At 37.6% G+C, this 18592-nt stretch overlaps 2 protein-coding genes across 5 annotated transcripts in view; one reads left to right on the top strand and one right to left on the bottom strand.

Moving 5' to 3' along the window:
* Positions 1 to 4234, bottom strand: part of babam2 (BRISC and BRCA1 A complex member 2) — a 37585-nt gene extending 33351 nt beyond the window's left edge. Inside the window, exons 1-3 of one of the 2 annotated variants that reach the window (XM_025059675.1) lie at positions 4117 to 4234; positions 3326 to 3481; positions 2804 to 2880 (exon numbers count right to left, since the gene is read on the bottom strand). In XM_025059675.1, the coding sequence (XP_024915443.1) occupies positions 2804 to 2880; positions 3326 to 3462 (214 nt within the window). In that variant the 5' untranslated portion in view covers positions 3463 to 3481; positions 4117 to 4234. Of the gene's footprint in view, positions 1 to 2803; positions 2881 to 3325; positions 3493 to 4116 lie in introns of both variants that reach the window. The other variant, XM_025059699.1, reaches the window with a different exon arrangement.
* rbks (ribokinase) overlaps positions 1 to 18592 on the top strand; it is a 38109-nt gene that overhangs the window by 5945 nt on the left and 13572 nt on the right. The window contains exons 1-6 of one of the 3 annotated variants that reach the window (XM_017036319.2): positions 4375 to 4510; positions 6343 to 6404; positions 12672 to 12804; positions 13800 to 13863; positions 14132 to 14194; positions 15953 to 16117. In XM_017036319.2, the coding sequence (XP_016891808.1) occupies positions 6346 to 6404; positions 12672 to 12804; positions 13800 to 13863; positions 14132 to 14194; positions 15953 to 16117 (484 nt within the window). In that variant the 5' untranslated portion in view covers positions 4375 to 4510; positions 6343 to 6345. Of the gene's footprint in view, positions 1 to 4374; positions 4511 to 6342; positions 6405 to 12671; positions 12805 to 13799; positions 13864 to 14131; positions 14195 to 15952; positions 16118 to 18592 lie in introns of those variants that run through there. The other 2 variants (XM_008322412.3, XM_025059766.1) reach the window with 2 other exon arrangements.

Here is an 18592-nt window from a genome sequence, read left to right as displayed (position 1 = left end):
AAGCTGCAAAAACTGACATTAATATTTTTGACATGATTTGATCCTTAAATGGTCAGCAAAAGACCACAAAGCCATATATGTCTATAAATACAAACATATATTCTATTTTTTATACATTATCCAATTTCAAGCAATCTATTCTTCATTCAAATATCATGGATTACTAATGTATATTTATAATGTATTTTTATGTGTTGCTCCCAAAATGTGTGGACAACAAACAAAGGAGACAAAAATGAGGTTGTTCTCTTTGTCTGGAATAAAATACACCAGATACTTTGAACAATAATATGTGATAAAATAACTACATGGGTCTAACACACATATATTTAGGAAATTTATTTACATTCCTTTGAGTCCATATTATGTGTGGCAGTGTACTATTAGGGATGGCTTGATTTGATACCCAGGATCAGTATTGGTCCAACACTGAAAAGACAACTATAACCCACACTGTTAGTTTAACATATAAAATGGAAAAATATGGATTAACAGACAACGTTGTTCTAAAATTATGAGGACTGATGTTAAAAGAAGGAAATAATAATATTATTAATAATAATAAGCCTAGAGTAAACCAATTTCTCTACAAACAGGTGCCTGACAGTGCTGGCAAAATGTACACTGCAAAAAATCCAATTGAATGAAAAAGAACAGAACATATGTTTTTAGACATGTTTATACTAGTACAGGTTTTAGGAGATGGAGATTGCTGTGGCTCGTAGCTGCTCATCTGATGATGAAACTCAAACGACACGCACACACACATACTCTCTAAACACTGTTCAAGTACAAAGGGGTAAACCAGGACAGAATTCTCCTGCTATCATCCTCACAATGACTATTACATGTCAGTACATGACTGTGAGGCACTGAGTGTTATATATTTATATACATGTATTTTCCTGAGGTCTGAAAACAAACATCCTGATGAAGATCAGAACAGAAATATGGATGCATTTATGTAGGCTTTTATTTCAAATGGGCTTAAATTTGCATGTATACAATAGGATATAATTAACCTAGGCTTGTCTCACACTGAAATCTTAACACCCTTTAACACTATGTTTTATGTGTGAATGTTGAGAAGGGAGGCTGGATACATTAAAAAGCTACGAGTGGATCGAGACACGAGTGCTGTTGTAGAACAGATTGAAAACGTATCTTGGGGGTCCACTGCACAGAGAATAAAAAATATAGGTCACAGAACATTAATAAAATTAATACCGATAACCAACAAGGACAATCTGCTATACATTCTTAAAGTATTCAGTTTTATTAAACTATGTTTTTAAGTTTGCCTGTGTGTATGCTCCTGAATGTGAGTCAACAGAAAGAAATGCCAACCAGGTTATGATAATTTTTTTAAAGTTCCTCAGATCTAGTGATGTTTCTTGACCAAGCAGTCAGTTTCTGTAGAATTTGCTTCATGTGTAATTGGGAATTTCCCAGTAAAAGGTCAAAGGAACAAACAAAACAATTCTACTATTATATTGCGCATCTTTCCCCTTAAATGTTTCTCTTGCTTTTGGAAAACCAGCCACTAGGGGGGCACATGTGTCATCCTGTTGCCTTTTCCAAGTCCAAATAAATTGTTGATAGTTCCATCAGAAAGACCATCCTGTGTAAAACTCTGACAAAACAAACGTGGATCACAAAGATTACTTTCATTCCGTTCAGTTCAGCCCAGGTTGACAATGAACACCTCCAATTCTGTTAACCAACAGGGTACCAGTTTAAAATGGATTACTGTTGGTTGAAGACCATTGAAGAAGAGAAGAGTAGAGGTCAGAGTAGGGACTTTGAACGTAGACTGGTAAAGGTAGAGATCTGGCAGACATGATGGTGACAAGAAGGGTGGAGGTCTGCTGTGTTCAGGAGACCAGATGGAAGGAGACCAAGGCCAGGAACATTTGGGGGGTGCAAAGTATTTTACTATGGTGCAGATAGCATGAGATGTGATGTAGAGATCATTTTAAGAGAACAGTTTGTAAAGAGAGTCATGAGCTTGAAAGTATAAGTTAGTAAGTTGTATAAGGGTGTGATTCTGAATGTGGTCTGTACTTCCACACCACAAGTTAGAGGGATTTTGGAGTAAGCTTGATGAAGAAGGTGAGTTTTGTTTGGACATGTTGGTGAAAGAAATGGTGGATATGGAGTCAAAGCCAGAAATGCAGAAAGACAGAAATGTGTTTAATACTTGTTTTAGAAAGAGTGGAGGAAGATCTACAGAGGTGGATTACATCATGTAAAGGATGTGACATTTGAAAGAGGTCAGAGATTGCAAAGTGGTGACAGGGTAAAGTGTTTCAAAGCAGTACAGGAAGGTTGTGTGTAAAGTGAAGGAGGAAACAAGGGAGAGAAAGCAAGTGAAGGCACAGGTGAAGATTAAAAGGTGGAAACTATGTAAAATAGGAGGCATATTACAGAGAGTTTAGAGTCAAATTGAGAGATGCTCTTATCAAAAGCGTGAAACTGTCAGAGCAATTCAAGAGGGGTGGGATTACATGAGGGGATCAGCTCTGGGTCCCTTTTTGCTTGCTATGTTGATGGACAGATTGACAGACCATGATGTTTGAAGACAATATTGTATTTAATGTTTAACTGCAATTGGTGAGTTGCTGATAAACTACTTTTATGGAATTTTGCCTTTGCAACATTTCAACAACTCCCCAATTCTATACATCCAATGAAGTTTCACTGATTAATTAAGATCATGCAGTTGACGAGCCAACGGTGGCTGATAGTCTCATTGTCTGATTACTTACCCAATATTAAAAATAAAGAAGAGCAAGTTACTCACATTTCAAAGTTTCTCCAGCATATGGGATGTGAAGCTTAAAACGATCACAGCAGGGACCAGGAGTTAGAGATGTGCATCTGACAAAGACAAAACAAATCTGATAAGCATGCAAGATACTGGTGTGTATAAATTTAATCAAAATAAACAGGAAACCACTATTACCAAAGATAATAATGCAGGACTATACAATATAAAAGTAGCGTGGCTAAGGTGCTGAAATAAGGCTTCAGTCTCTTTGGGGGGCGTGGGTTTGAATCCCAACACTGCCATAACCTTTAGAGTCAGTGGTGGCTTGGTGGTTAAGGAAGCATAGGTAACATTTGGTGATGTGTGCAGTGGTGTGCTTGTCACATGACAAATAATTCACTTTCTTTCACTGGTCCCTGAATTTCTATTATTTTAAAATTATTCCTGGTACATTTAGGATACAACATTAGTATTTTCTTTTTACATGCAGTAATGCTACAGTGCAAATGTATTTTTTTTAAAAAGGTCATTAAAGAAAGTTTAGGGGAACTTTACCCAGTTTTCAGGTCTGTCACACGAAGACAATTTGTAGAGTCTAGTCCCACTCTACCATTTCGAACAACGCTGCAGAGCAGGGGCCGCAGCTCAGGTGAGATCCGGTGCAGTGCAACCTCGGGGGACATGTTGTTCATTTTGTCCACCCTAAGAAATCTGTGGAAATACTTTTCATAAGAACAGCAAACTTCAAAAAATAAGGCTGCACATTACTTGTCTATTTGTCATATTACTGTATCTAAAAGGTCTATTTTAAAACAGACAAGTTGAATTTCACGTGGGCTGAATATTAATTATTCTAAAGACTCTTTTGACCATGCCATTAAAAATATCGACTTGTACTACCTGAAATAATTAAATAATTAAAAATAAAGAAATAGACATATGTCAGAATCAATCCCTCGGTGTAGGGGCTTCTTTATGTCTCTTAAATGTGAAACTATATACGAGTAGTCTATTTAGTGTATGATATGTGACATGGACTCTGAAAATGACAACTTAATTTCACAGAAAGAATGCCACAGACCTGCTATTTTCCCTTAAACATACACTACACAATCTACGTCTTTAACTGAAAAAGAGGTAACATTGCAACACACGTATTCGGCTAATGTCCAGATTCAAGTTACTTTTTAAAATGTCTAATATTTACATGACATTTACAAAAGCTTCGTATCGTAAGTCGCTAATGTGCGTCAATTAGACGGCATATTTGTAAGAACAAAGATCTCCACCGTATAAAAATTAGGGATAGCTTAATTAAATACAGCATGACATTCTTGCTGGGGTACCTGTTAGAGAATTGAGTGTAATAAATGTATTGTTGACTCCAATGTTTACTTCATGCTCTCAGAATATCCGGTTTGTGTGTTTGAGGGTCCTTTAGACGTCCCACTACTTTGAGCTGTCTGTAGCAGTGCCTGTTAGCAAAAGTACAAACAAGGGGATATTCTTTAAAAAAAAACGGATACATAAATACTATGAACAAAGTCGCGTTGTTTAGATGTTTTTTTTTAATTACCTGAATATATGTACACCAATGCATGGTAACATCTATGGACATTGTACCAGCTATATACTAGCGTCGTGCATCCTGCTGTCAGTAAACTTCGACCCGCACTTGGTACATTAGCGGTGTTTGACAGTCATTTCACGTACTGTAGATCGTCAAGATTTTAATATCAGGTAACTACTATACCTAAATTTTAATAACGCATTTTGATTGACACATTTGGCATTCGTCATATGAACGAGGATATTTTTCACAGGCTTTGGCTTTAAATTCCAAATTGCTACTCAATTCCAGAGTTCGATAGACAGGTTAAACAGATAGATTTATTTGTAACATTGTGCCCTTTAGCTGTCAATTCCCACGTAGACATTTATCAAATTACTATTGTTGTAAATCATATTAACCACAGTCAAATATAACTGATATATATATATTGTTTGAACTTATACTACAGTATATTACCACTCAATAGTTAGGTTACTGTGTTATAAATGGCTGTTGTTGTTTTGTTTTTTTAAAATAAAAGTCTAGTTACTCTGTGAAAATACATCAAAATGAATGGCTCAACAGTTCCTGACTTACTTTTTTTATGCAAAGTATTGTGGATATTTTACTTCAATTTTGACTGACCAGGTCTTACAGCAATCTGTCATTATTTATTATTAATTATATTGGTAGAAGAATGCTATATTGGGAGAAGAATCCTAGAGATGGAGCTACCAATTCCTAAGAGGAGATTAATGGATGCATTGAGGGAGGACATGCAGGTAGTTGGAGTCAGAGTAGAAAATGCAGAGAACAGGGTGAAATGGAAAATGTTGATACGCTGTAGCAACCCCTGAAAAAGGGACAATCCGAAAGGAAAAGAAGAAGTCATCCTGCCAGAATTGAAACAATGTTGTTGAAACAAATAATGCAAACTATGTTCACATAGAGTTGAACAAGTATAATTACCTTCTCTGAAGAAGGCATCATAGAAATTGGCTGATTAAGTTGTGAAAAATATCAGACAGTATGGAAAATGTTGATACGCTGTAGCAACCCCTGAAAAAGGGACAATCCGAAAGGAAAAGAAGAAGTCATCCTGCCAGAATTGAAACAATGTTGTTGAAACAAATAATGCAAACTATGTTCACATAGAGTTGAACAAGTATAATTACCTTCTCTGAAGAAGGCATCATAGAAATTGGCTGATTAAGTTGTGAAAAATATCACAGTTAAACACAGTACATTAATTTTTTTTTCTTATTTGTTCATGTTTATTGAAATATACATTTGTAATAAGTACATTTTCTTAAATGACTTTCTGCTGTTTAATTATTAGTTACAGGTCAAACATAGTGTATCCAATTGTATCAGGTTGTTGGCCACTGCAGATGTCCAGCATACATTTGTTTTCTCTGGTTTTGTTTCCTAACGGTTTGTTGGTTTAGCCTTTTAAAGCTAAGTGGTTATGTGTCAGCATTTAACGTGTGCTGCTATGTGAAAACATAAGAAAAGGAAGCCATTCTACAGCCAGCGGCCAAGCTTTTCAAGTCTCCCACTGCTTAGGAAGAGATTTATTGAGATTAAAACACGAGCGATAGCTCCGGTGCAAACTAAAGACTGAATTAATTAAAGACACGGCAGTGACAGTGAGCTCAAATGACTCTGAATATAAAATACCCCCACTCTTCTTAACCTCCAGGAAGACTGGAACAAGTCCAACCTAACAACCAATGAATGCTCTATATTTACTATCACTCTTGTTTGAATTGAGCTTATGCTAATCTGAAAAAGAAAAATGTTTTGAATTTTTATTTGGGAGCTGTGGGAAAACTACTTTGCATATTTTGCCTTAAATGTCCCAGAGAAGACCAATGTGCTTTACATATCAAACGTAATTTTCACATGCAAAAAAGGTGGAAAATGCATATACATTATGTCACAAATCATGAATTGAACAAGTTATTGTTTTCTGCACATGGTAATGTCTGTAGAAGTAACATGCAGATCTTTGAAACAGATCATGACAGAAGAGGCTTTTGATGTCATGGTGGTTGGCTCCTGTATGACTGTCTTAGTGAGGTAAGCGAAAACACTACTATGAAATCTCTCAGTACTCTTGTGTTATCTCAGGTAGCAGAGTACGAAATCTTTAGATTCATCTTTTTAAGATACAGAAAAACTACGTATTCACACTCTCAAGCATGCTCATAATCAATTAAGGGTGACAATGTGTTAACCTAATCTGCTTTTTGTGGAACCTTAGTACTATACACACATGGGAAGAATGAACACATTTTACAAAAAAAGTCATTGGGGAGACAGGGCTTCTGCCATTTTTTAAATTGACAAACAATATTTTTGCAAGAGTTTTGTCCCATTATGGTGGCAACAACACAGCATTGTTTGTACTGACTATGTCTTTGGTGGATACTGCTATTTTTATTCCAGTAAATGTCCAAATTTTAACCCATTACATGTAAAAGTGTGTAACTTGAAATACCACAAAAACGCTACAAGAAATGATCTTTCCTGTAATACTAATGTCTTCTGAGCATGTGTGTTAAAAATTACACTTAAGTTTGGTAGTGAAAAACAAAATCTTAATATTCCCCAGTGCCAGGTTCTTGGTGAACATGGTGCACAAAATAATGTTTACATAGCATTTAGGATTAAATGTCTGGTGAGAGTTTGTCATTAAGTGTTTCTATAAGTTTTTGTGAATTGTGCTGGCTGTACTCTAAGTCAACAGAAGAGTTGTATAAAAAAACGGAGACCCAGACTTGACTCGAAATACAGATACACTACCGTTGAGTGACTCAGTTAGAAATGTCTTTTTAATTACAGTAAGTATGATAAGTAAACTATGTACTCAACTATTCCACGTAAAAGTAGAATTTCTGTGATGGATACCCTGAAAATGAAGCATGCAGTCGAAGTTGGAATACTTCGTTTTTAGTTGGAATACTAGTTTTTACAGTGAGTAAAAACATTTTAATGCTACAGCCTGTTACAACATTAGGACAATGAGTCCTAACTATATTCTTAAACTGATTAGGCCACTGATTAAAACTGATTAAAAAAAACCTGAAAACATGTACATAATTCTTTGTAACTGAGCTTTTTATGACAGAACAGATATGTGCCTCCTTCTCCTCGTCCAATCAGCCCCTCTTCTTTGTATTTTCTTCGTCTTTGTCTTCATTGGACCTACATACCTAATTTTCATTTGATGCATGTACACACACACCATAGTCATTGCCTGGAACTGAAACAAAGAAGCTGGTTTCTGCATTTTTACAAAATCAGTCTTGCTCTTTTGAGCCTGGAGATCAGCCTAGCTAGACTATATAGCCACATGCAGGCTGTTGATGCAGGTACAGGTGAGATAAGATTCACAGGAAAAGATTTTATCAAGTCCATGTGATATGCTGAACAAGAAAATTGTGTTTTTCAGAGCTGTCTTGCACCTTTGACAACAATAGTAAACAAAAGAGACAAGCTAGATCTGTTAGCATCATTTGACAGCAGGGAGGAATCTACAATATGTTGTTGTAATACCACAGTCCATTCATGAAAAACACCAGTGTTCAAAAATATTGAACATTCCATAACAACCTAGTAGGATAATCCATTTTAGTTACAGGTGTATATTTATCTATTGTTTAGAATTTTACCAAGTTTGATTTTTGCATCATCCTGTGTCCAAGTTAGCGAATCAGTTTGGGGTCGTCAGTCATGTGCCCAAAACAGATTTAAATTTCAACATGTAGTGCAACTGGTTTGCAATACTCCAATGGTGAGTCGTCTTTGACAATTACAATAATGACTAAGCCATCCCAGTTGGTCATTAGTCATTTGTTTGTTGCCTAGTTGACTAGGGTCATGGCAGCAGGAGATGAATTAAACCAGAGATTGAAAACAAAATGAAATATATATGATCAAAATCTTCAATACAATGGAATATTAAGGAATGAGCACAATATTAAAGTTAAAGGAAACACCCATTACATCCATTTTTCCCCTGCCACACACACAGTTTCATCTGGTCACATTCTGGAGAAGCTAGAGGGAGACGACCTCTTTGACTTTTCTCAGCAGTGAGTGACTAAGTGTACTGCACTTACCAAAGGCTTTACTGCTTGGTCGTAGAGGGAGTCTAATGCGAGTAATGTGAAATATTTGTATTAAAAGTTCTTAGTTTAGTTTTAAGTTTAGTTTCAAGTTTAGTCTGCCTTTCGGAACTTCTAATAATAAATAAAATAATAAACAGCTAATAACCTAATAGGCTCCTGATTGACCCAATGGAATAGCTTAATAAGCCTTTAACTCTAAAATGATTATTATACATGCCTAACATAGGGGAAATAAGCCAGTCAATTCCTATTTAAATAACCTACAGTACAGAATGAATATCAATGCATAGAATTGGTGATACACTGATTGTGCCACGGAAACATTACTGAAGTATGTATACAAAAGTATTTTTGAAAATCACAAGACTGCACAAGAGACAGCTACTCGAGTTCTCACACTAATCTGTATTTGCAACGCAGTATAACAAACATGGTCAAACCCTAGGAGTCCAGGAGTAAAAAATGTTCTGGGGTGGCCAGAAATTTGTAATGTCAAAATGGGGTCACAAACCAAAATGGGTGGGAACCAGTGCTGTAGATATAGCCATCTTCATGCTTCTGTCTTCACTTCACCATCCCCAGCAGAGTGTTGCCACTGTTACTTCCTCTATCCTTTCCATAATCTAAGGTCAGGCAGAAAACTAAGTGAACTTTGAGCTGTACTGCATCGTTGGTTGCACTTTTGTATTAAGATTATGATAAGGCAGTTTATCAGCTGACAAGCCTTTTTCATTTAACCTGTTCATTGTACTCTACATATGCACTTAAGTGTAGTAGAAAAGTCGTTTTTAGTAGTTAGCGTACACTCCTGATCAAAATTGTGGGCTTTATTAATGTGATTGGACTTGATGTATTTACCTGTTTCTGATTGTGAAATAAAGTAGCTTTAACTTCAATCTCCAAGCATATCATGAATTAGGAGAGGACAAACAGAGTAACTGTCTGCTTAAATATTGTTTCCTTATATTATTTTTAACCACCTTAGTGTTTTTTTTCCTTTGAGGTTTATTTCTGACACATACACTTGTGGAAAATGTGGCACAGGGTGGAAGGTGTTTTCCATCATGGCTTGTTTTAGACCGTTATCCCCCCTAGAAAATCAGAAGCCATCTAAAGGCATCTAATCCAAAGGAATTGGGGGTCCGAAAATTTCCGGATTAAAATTCCGGCATCTAATCCAAAGGAATTGGGGGTCAGAAAATTTCCGGATTAAAATTCCCACTAAATTTTAGAACACTCAAAAGACAGATTTTAACATTTTATGGATTCAGGTTTAGGTTTTCTACCTACCACAACAATGTGGGTTACAGACGTCCACAAGCACAGATGTTATCTGTCATCATTACTTTAAAATATGTTTGAATATCATCAATTATTTATTTATTTTGCTAAACAAGAGAATAAAAAAGCTGTTTTTGTTGCCTAGTGAGTTCACATACAGTATTCTTTCTCTTGAGGACATTCTGCATAGAGTAAAACAAACATTGCATCATTGTACAGAGGGTCCTTGGTTTACAACATCCTCGACCTACGGCTATTCATGGTTACGTCGCCTTCTGCCATATATCTATTAAGAAAGTCTTGTCTATCTTTTTCATTTCTGTTGGTCAGTCAGACTAGATTATTCCATTTCGCTAGTGTTTAAGTATTATTATACACTATTGCAGGATAAAAATGGTCTGATGTCAACTTAGCTCAGTTTTTAATGTCACTTTGGCTAACATAGGCATAAGGTTGACTTCCCTACCCAGCCCCGCCTCCAGCCATGGAATGGCTTTATTAGGGAAACAAGAGCCAGCCTGAAAGCACGTCACTGAACACCTGCTTTGGTCTTTTGCTTCTGTGGGAGAAAACCCACTGTGGTTACACATAACTGCCCTATTTGTTTGGTGCACTCGCCATAGACAATAGCCAAGTGTCTCTCTGGGAATGAAGAAATGTGGGTGGGGTAATTTAAGAATTTGGAAATTTGTTTATCTTACTAGCCAGTTATCCGGCTTCAAGTGGCTCTTTGCCAAAAATTGAGTCATTCGTCTAAAAGTGCAGTTTCTTTCTTATAATCAGTACAGCACTCAAGAGCTTTTGAACTTTAGTGGATATCTGAACTGTGTGAAAAATAAAACAAGTTAGGTTTTCAACTTATTTAATTTTGCAGCTTTACATACAAAAATGGTCACACAGTGAAATGGTCTGATAAATTGCCAAAGGGTCGCAGCTACAGTCCTGAAATCTATCTATTTACTTTCCTAAAAAAATAAAAAAATAAAAAAAATCAATTCAAAGTATTTTGAGTGAGTTATATAGAAAATCTATAATCCTAAAGCAGTAGTTCCCAAAGTGGGAGGCGTGCCCCCAAGGGTGGCACAGATGTGTATGTGTGTGAATGTGTATTGGGCATGGGGGGGTGCAGACAGATAGACAGGCATACAAAATACAGATCAAAGCTGAACGCTGAAACTGTTCAAGGGTGTCAGTCCCACAGCTGGGGCCCTGATTCAATAGGATCTTTGGCATGAAGTGAAATCCCACAGTAGCTGCCGTGACTACTAGCCTTAGATTATACACACATTCTCACAGAGAATGGGGCTTCATACAATTGAGGCAAAGCCACTATGGATGTGGGTAGCAATGAGACAGGGATTATTCTCATTCTGCCTCCTTCTTTTATTATCTACCATACAACCTGACATTATACGTAACCAAATACAGACCCTAATAATCACTGCCCTCACATATGGTGCAGTCATGTTTTTAAGAAAAACTGAAATGCACCATTTCGCCAGGTTTTTCTCTCTATACCCCAACACACTACAAAATAAAACAGGAGCATAATATGTATAACAAAAATTAGCACCAACCTGTCTAAAATATGAAAAAATAAAACCAGGTGTTTTTTTTTTGTTTGTTTGTTTGTTTTGTTTTAGAAAGACTTGTTACATCATTTAGATGTATGGTGTTAAAACTCGCTAGACTTTTTTAGATGTATGGTGTTAAAACTCGCTATTTAGTTCGCACGGGAACTAGTTGGTGAGTGGAGTAGACTAATACATCGTGACGCAGTGCTATATGCTAAAGATGACTTTACATTTTTTGGCTGGTTGTATGGAGCTATGTCAGTCAACTGATTGCTCCATACACATTGTTCCATTTTTGCTATATTTCGACTTCGAGGTAAATTACAAGTTACGTCGCACCATAGGAACCCACACAGGCTGCCACGGTGGGCACCATTAAGTAGGTCGTTCCTCTGGGGCTCAAACCGAGGACCTTCTGCATGTAAGACAGATATGTGAGCAGGCGGTGGGATGTGTACCCATGCCCCCGAAGATACTGAGCCCCTAATCCAGGGCTCTAAACCACCCAGTAACGCTACATCTCGCCGGCCATGTTACCTCTCGCTCAGCCAACTACCGCTACCTCTACTACTGCCTTTGCCTATTTCCCTGAATACTCCCCTAAGCTCCTTGTATCAACCAACAGTACTTTACCTGATAAGATGCTGTTGATTTGTTGTGGCTATGGCCCATTGCAGACTTCTGTTAGTTTGGTCGGTTGCATCATTGACTCACTATTATGATCTCTGACTAACTCTGAAGTGTTAAGTGTCATTACATCCATGACCAATATTCCAGTCATGAGGAATTACAAATTTATTAAAAATAATGCACAGTTATAATAGTTTAGCATGTCTTGTGGAAATGCTAATGGTAACCTTTGTTACTCTGAGGTTTATTTTTGACATGAGTTGTTTCGTGTTTACCCATCATTATTCCTCTGGTGCTGCTAGGAATTATAAAGAAAGTTGACTGCATTGAACTTGTTTTTTATGTTAAGTAAATCACAGGAAAAAGTTTTTGAAGGAGTAAAGTGTTACTGCAAAATGTTTTGACTTTTTGATGATCTTTCTGTCAAAATATTTTAACATGAGCAAATGTTATGAGCCTCTGTGAACTCGCATTCCTTTTTTTTTTTTTTTTGCTTTTTTCAGTGATAAATAAATATCTTAACCCAGGAGGGCCCTGAAGGGCTGTCTTCACATTTTGACATCTTCCTTTTCTCCGTAGTTTCAGTTCCCATGATACCGGATAAAGGAATAGTTTGTAGTATTATGTATTTGTTTAGCAAAGTTTGTTTGAAAGTAAAAGTATTTATTGTCAAAAATTTAAAAGAATTGCCACTCTGTAATGGTGCTCACTTCTGTTTCTACACTCAGCCAGGCCCCAAGGCTGCCCAAAGCAGGGGAGACTATCCATGGCCACAAGTTCTTCATTGGCTTTGGAGGAAAGGGGGCCAACCAGTGCATTCAGGCTGCCAGACTGGGGGCCAAAACCGCCATGGTGTGCAAGGTACAGCAACAAAAAAAAAGAATTATATGCTGCCAATGTTTTGTGTTCAATTTTACTTTTGACTCTCAGTTTTGGTTCTTAGCACGTCCGTCAACAACATAGTACTTGAGAACCCAACCTTTTTCCAGTGTATTTCATGGTTCACACAGACATTTAGACCTGATTTCGAACAGCTCACGAACTTGCAAACAACTCGGCAAAACTCTATAGCTTTGATTCACACATCCACATGCCTCATTTTCTTATGATCAATACTATACAGCATGCATACGCCCACTCACGCTAGTGCACCTTCAAACAAGGCTATTCCCATACCATACAACCCAGTGTCTCCAATCACTAAGCTCTGTGCGGCCTTTCAGCGTGAGCGCTAAAGCACCGATGCTCCACCTCTGTCAGAACAAAGAGTCGTGATCGATAACAACCCAGAGAGGGAAGAGTTCTGCGGTTATGGGTTGGACCCAAAAATAGACAAACCAGGCTTGTCAAAAACATCCAACACACAATGCCGATCTTCAAAGAAAAAAGGGCCAAGCAGCAAATACCAGCCCAACTAACTATAACAAGCAGATAGAACTGCCCGCAATTTGGCAGATTTTTTGGAAAGCGTGGGTTCGATGTAGGCGCCTTAGGGCAAGGTGGGGACCCCATCCTCAACCCAAAGTAGCTACAGATGTGGACATCCCAGTGCGGACCAGAGGAAAAGTAAAGTAGGGAATGGAAATGATAGTAAAGTGGGCATGAGGGGGCGTGAAGGCGGAGTTATTGTGTCTTCAAGGCTTGGCGCAGCTGGTCATGTGTTTGCGTAAGTGTGTGCGTTTCTTGAATTTGTGTGTTCACCTTTGCACATTTTCGGCGGCGGCATGATGCCAGTATTCTGGCAGGGTACAGGAAAATCCAGCACATCTGAGATTTGAGTATACCACTTTTCAAAAGTTGCCGCTAACCAAGTCTGACCCTTTGTTCTAATCGTTTTGCCTTCCATTGTTTTCTAGGTTGGTAAAGACTTTTTTGGAGACAATTATATCCAGAATTTCAAGGACAACAGTGTGTACACAGGTAAGACGAGGTTTCTATTATGCAACAGAGAAGCTTTACATTCAAAGCAGGGTATTTTTTTTTTATCCTTGTCCTTGGTGATATTTTTGGCAGGTTTTGGGGGTTTTTTTTAGCCTCTTTTCAACACTTTTATGGCCACTCACTGTCTGAATATCTGGATCAGTATTAAATTACTTCATTGTATATAGAAGAGATAGAAACCAGATTCCCACTACAAAAGAAGACCTAAGGGGGAATAATCTTAGCTTTGATTCTTCTTCTGTCTCAGGCTTTGTGGAGCAGGCCTCCAATGCTGCCACAGGGGCAGCCTCCATCATTGTCAATGATGCAGGTAAGCATTTTGGCTTTTCGATGAACTGTGTAGTTTTGCTTAATTTTTTTGCATGCGATATTTACATGGGTGATTTATAAATGTCTCAAATGTTGCGGGGTGTCTAAATGTCCTCGTCCTTGATCCCTGTTGCGTTTATAACATTCAAAAGATTCACACAACATCAAATTTGTTCAAACTATAATTTTAAGACCTGCATAATCCATGGTGATTCCAAGCAGCTAATTTGTAACTTATCACCTAATGATGTGTCTCCAACTGGTTAGTGAGATACCCTCTTTATAGTTGTACCACATATAAGAAGTACCTCTCTGGTATATACATTTATCCAAGAGAAAAGCAAGTGCACGCCTTATTTCTGGCTACAACAGAGACACACACAAACACCCACACACACTGAGATAAAGTATCTAACAGTGTGTACACTACCACTCTACAGAATTCCAACATTATTCTGCAGCGCTGTGAACCATGTGAACTACTGTCACACTGTACTAGCAATATGGTTTAAGTAAAGGACAGTATTTCAGGCTTAAATGGCAGGAGTGCCAGCCCAAAGACTAGGACCAAAAATATCACTGCTGCCATTTTTTTCTCTTGTGTAATATAGAATGCATGTGTCCATCTTCAATGATCCATAGGTCACTTTGTCTTATGTTTCAGCTTCTGTCTGTCATTTCAGGGTTCATTGTTCCAGTAGCATATACAGCAATCAGGGAAAACTAAAATATGAGATGCACACATATAAATAGTATGTATATATATGTGTATATATGTGTATATATGTATGTATATATGTATATATATGTGTATATATATACATATATAATATATATAAATATATATTTTATATATATATATATATATATATGTTAGGGATGCACTGAAAATAAAAATGAGAAAATAAATTATTATGCCAATTATAAATACCATTGCATTTATGGCTATGACTGTGTACTAAACCTCAGTAAAATCAAGGCACTGTGATTGCATTAATTCATAGTAAATAAATAAATGTCAAAATAATTTATTGTCAACTGCGTAGCAGAGAAATAAAATCGTCTAATAGTCAGACAGGAAGTCAGAACAGAACAGCCCACCTATTATTATTTGAGGCACTGTCTTGCAGGATCTCACAGAACATGTCAGACCACGAGGGTGCCTGCCCCTCATCTGGCACACTGCTCTACTTCTCCTGCGCTGTGAGCTTCTCCGTCTCCAAGCGGGTTCTCTGCGTCCATCATTTCTCGCGCGCGCTGCTTTAATCCCGCATCCAAGTAATGATCGTAAAATGCGGATCAAGTATAGTCGCGAAGAGTGCAGGGGATCTGAATAGATGTCAGTGAAACATGTGCTGACAGACTATATGAGCATACTTTTCACCGCCTCTTAAAATTTCAGCATTACACCAGTTGCAAATCGCTACTTGTTGGTCTTTCTCAGATGTATTGAAATACGTCCACATATAATGAATGATATAAATGATGTTGTGTTTAAATAGTGTTTTCAATGTACGTAGTTCTCTTCAGCCTGGTCATCTGAATAGTAGCTGTCAAGCCCAGAAAGTGTGTACACCCCTGATGTAGGGCTTTGGGTGATCATAATGACTAGAACGGTGCTGTCTAGGTACAGACTATTTAGCATTACACTTCAAATTGCGAAGAACATCATAAAGCTCCCAACTCCGCGCCAGCATCTGAACGATACTAAATACAGGATTTTGTGGTCCTTTTTCAAGTGTTTCTGTGTCTTCAACAGGTGAAAATGCAATTGTCATCGTAGCCGGTGCCAACATGCTGCTGTGCAGTGAGGATCTGCAGAAAGCTCTACCTGCCATTAAGCGTACTAAAGTGCTTGTGTGCCAACTGGAGATCAGTCCACAGATGTCTTTGATGGCCTTGCGCATGGCTAAGGAAAATAACGGTGAGTGCCATTTGTCTCTCCCTTTTTTTCCTTCAGGTATTTTCCAGGTAATACTACTCGGTATTTTGCTTTGCCAGTACAGTATCACAGTTACTCAAATGCATTGTGTAAATATATTTGCTGTAAGAGAGAATACGTCTTTGTGTAAAAACTGAAATTGCTAACTGCTCCTACACTGCTGTGTGGAACACTTCACAGTGTGATGTGCCTTTCAAACTGCCAGTTCATTATTTTTCAATTTAGATTAACCAACAGGAGGCGTTCAAGTGTTCAGGCCCATTCATCTTTTCTGTTGGTGTGCTGCTATTCTCCTTTTTGTATTGTCCATTTCTTTGTGTCTATTCCTGTGTGTTTTTCTAGTGCTCTATCGCTGCTGAAACCTTAATTTCCTAAAGGGAACTCCCGAGGGATTAATAAAGTTCTATCTAATCTAAACGAATCACTTCATCAATGTAAGGTTGACATGTGTACAATACTTTATCTCCATAACTCTACGTACTACTTTGTCGAGTCAGTATTAAACAATTCCAGTTGAACAGGACCAGTCTTGGCCGTTCCTTCTGTCTATAATTTTCCTTGGTCCACCTTTTTGATAACCTGGTTCTCAACCTCGTAATCTTTCACAGCACACTATTATTAGAATTGTTCTGCGTCATTTGGGACGTCTGGGGAGCTTCTTCCCCGTGTCATCAGGGTGGTAAATGCTTGCTGCAAGCTGCCAGAATGGAAGAGTCGCAGCCATAGCCATGCTGCAGATGGGATACCCAGATGGCCTCAGCGAGTGCCACAGCCTCACGTCTCCTCAAGCTCTCACCCCCCCCCCAACACTGTGTCCATAATACAACAGGATAGAGCTTGAAGACAGGAAAGGCGACTAAAGATGTTGGCTTGAGATTGATGCACTAAATCATTTATGTAAATTGTTTTGTTTGTTTTTTTTTCTGGAGAAAATCTGTGTTAATGGATTTTTCAGCAAAGCTTTAATGACACAGAGGTGAAGCGTCACTCGTATTACGCAAATGTCACCAACAATTCACACTACCAGTGACGCCAGCTTCAAGATTTTATAACAGTGTGTTTTTTTTTTTTTATGAAAATATTTACAAACAAATCTCAGTCTCATAATTTACTGTAAATTACCATGTTGAAAAGTAATTATTTTAAATTTAGTGGCAACTGTTAGAAATAGTAAATAATTCTAAATAATAATATAAATTCTAAATAATGAAAATACTGAGGTATGTACTGAACTGTGACTTTCCCTTTCTGTTACACTCAAAATTTTGTGCACACCCACTGATGACTCCTTTCTTTTGTGTACATTCTTTTCCTTATTCATTCCACCGTTTATCTTAAAGCTAGGATGGCTGCCACAGGGATTCTTTTCCGTCTGGACTGTTTCAAATTTTTTTTTTTTTTTTTGTTCAGAAATTGCAAGGCGGTCCATGAATGCAGCTACTCCGATCATATAAAGCTGTGTCTCGCAGGACTGTTCCTGCTTTAGTTTTAGGTCAAATTTATGCCTAAAGACACACGTTGTTCTGTATTTAAAGACCCTTACAATTTGTAAAGGCACAGAAATACCAACAACCCCAAACCCCCGAGAAATAACAAAAGCTGATTTTTGTAACCTGTGATTCAGTGTGGACAGTCCTATTTACAGCAGTGGAGCCAGAGTTTAAAACATAGACAGAAAAAACCCAGCATCATGACACACACTCAGCCAGACATGAGTCATTGTGCACCAATCCCAGTATTACCACATCTGTCCCGGCCAATAGTCAAATATGCGTGTGTGTGTTTGCGTGTGAGCTGCAGTGAGTTTGTGTTTTACTAACACCTGTCAAGTCAAACAAAGCAGCTTGACACCAACATACAAGGAGATGCATAACTCCTACAAAAGCTTTTTATTTTTACTTTGCTTTATTGGTTATTTACCTCAAGGTGCCACCATTGTATTTGCATGTTTAACATTTCTGCAACTCTCTCTCTCTCTCTCTCATATTTGACATCAGTGCGAAATAATCTGAGGTATTTCCATGCAAAATCCCACTCAACATTAACACTGGCTGAACCAATCAATGGCTCAGTAATCATAAACATAATCAGTACCTAAAATGATCAAGAACAAAAAAGATATTTGAAAAAAATAACATTTAAAATAGCGTCGTTCCAAAGTTAAACTCACATAGACAGAACCAAGTGTTCTGCAAACTCTGTGTGTGTCTGTCTGTGTGTGTGTGTGCGCGTGTGTGTGTAAGGACACATAATTTCCACCTTCCAGTATCCACCTCAAAGAAGCAGGTGGTCAAATCTCTGCACCAACCCCTGCAGCTGCCCTCTAGTACACACAAAGACAGACACACACTTTTGAGCTTTATTGCAAACCTCTTATATATATATATATGTGTGTTTTGTAAAAAAAAATTATATGTATATATCTTTGGTTAAGCCCAACTTATATATATATATATA

Source organism: Cynoglossus semilaevis, chromosome 1, assembly GCF_000523025.1.
Source record: "Cynoglossus semilaevis isolate Cse_v1.0 chromosome 1, Cse_v1.0, whole genome shotgun sequence".
Lineage (NCBI taxonomy): Eukaryota > Metazoa > Chordata > Actinopteri > Pleuronectiformes > Cynoglossidae > Cynoglossus > Cynoglossus semilaevis.
This window is presented reverse-complemented; position numbering and strand designations above follow the sequence as displayed.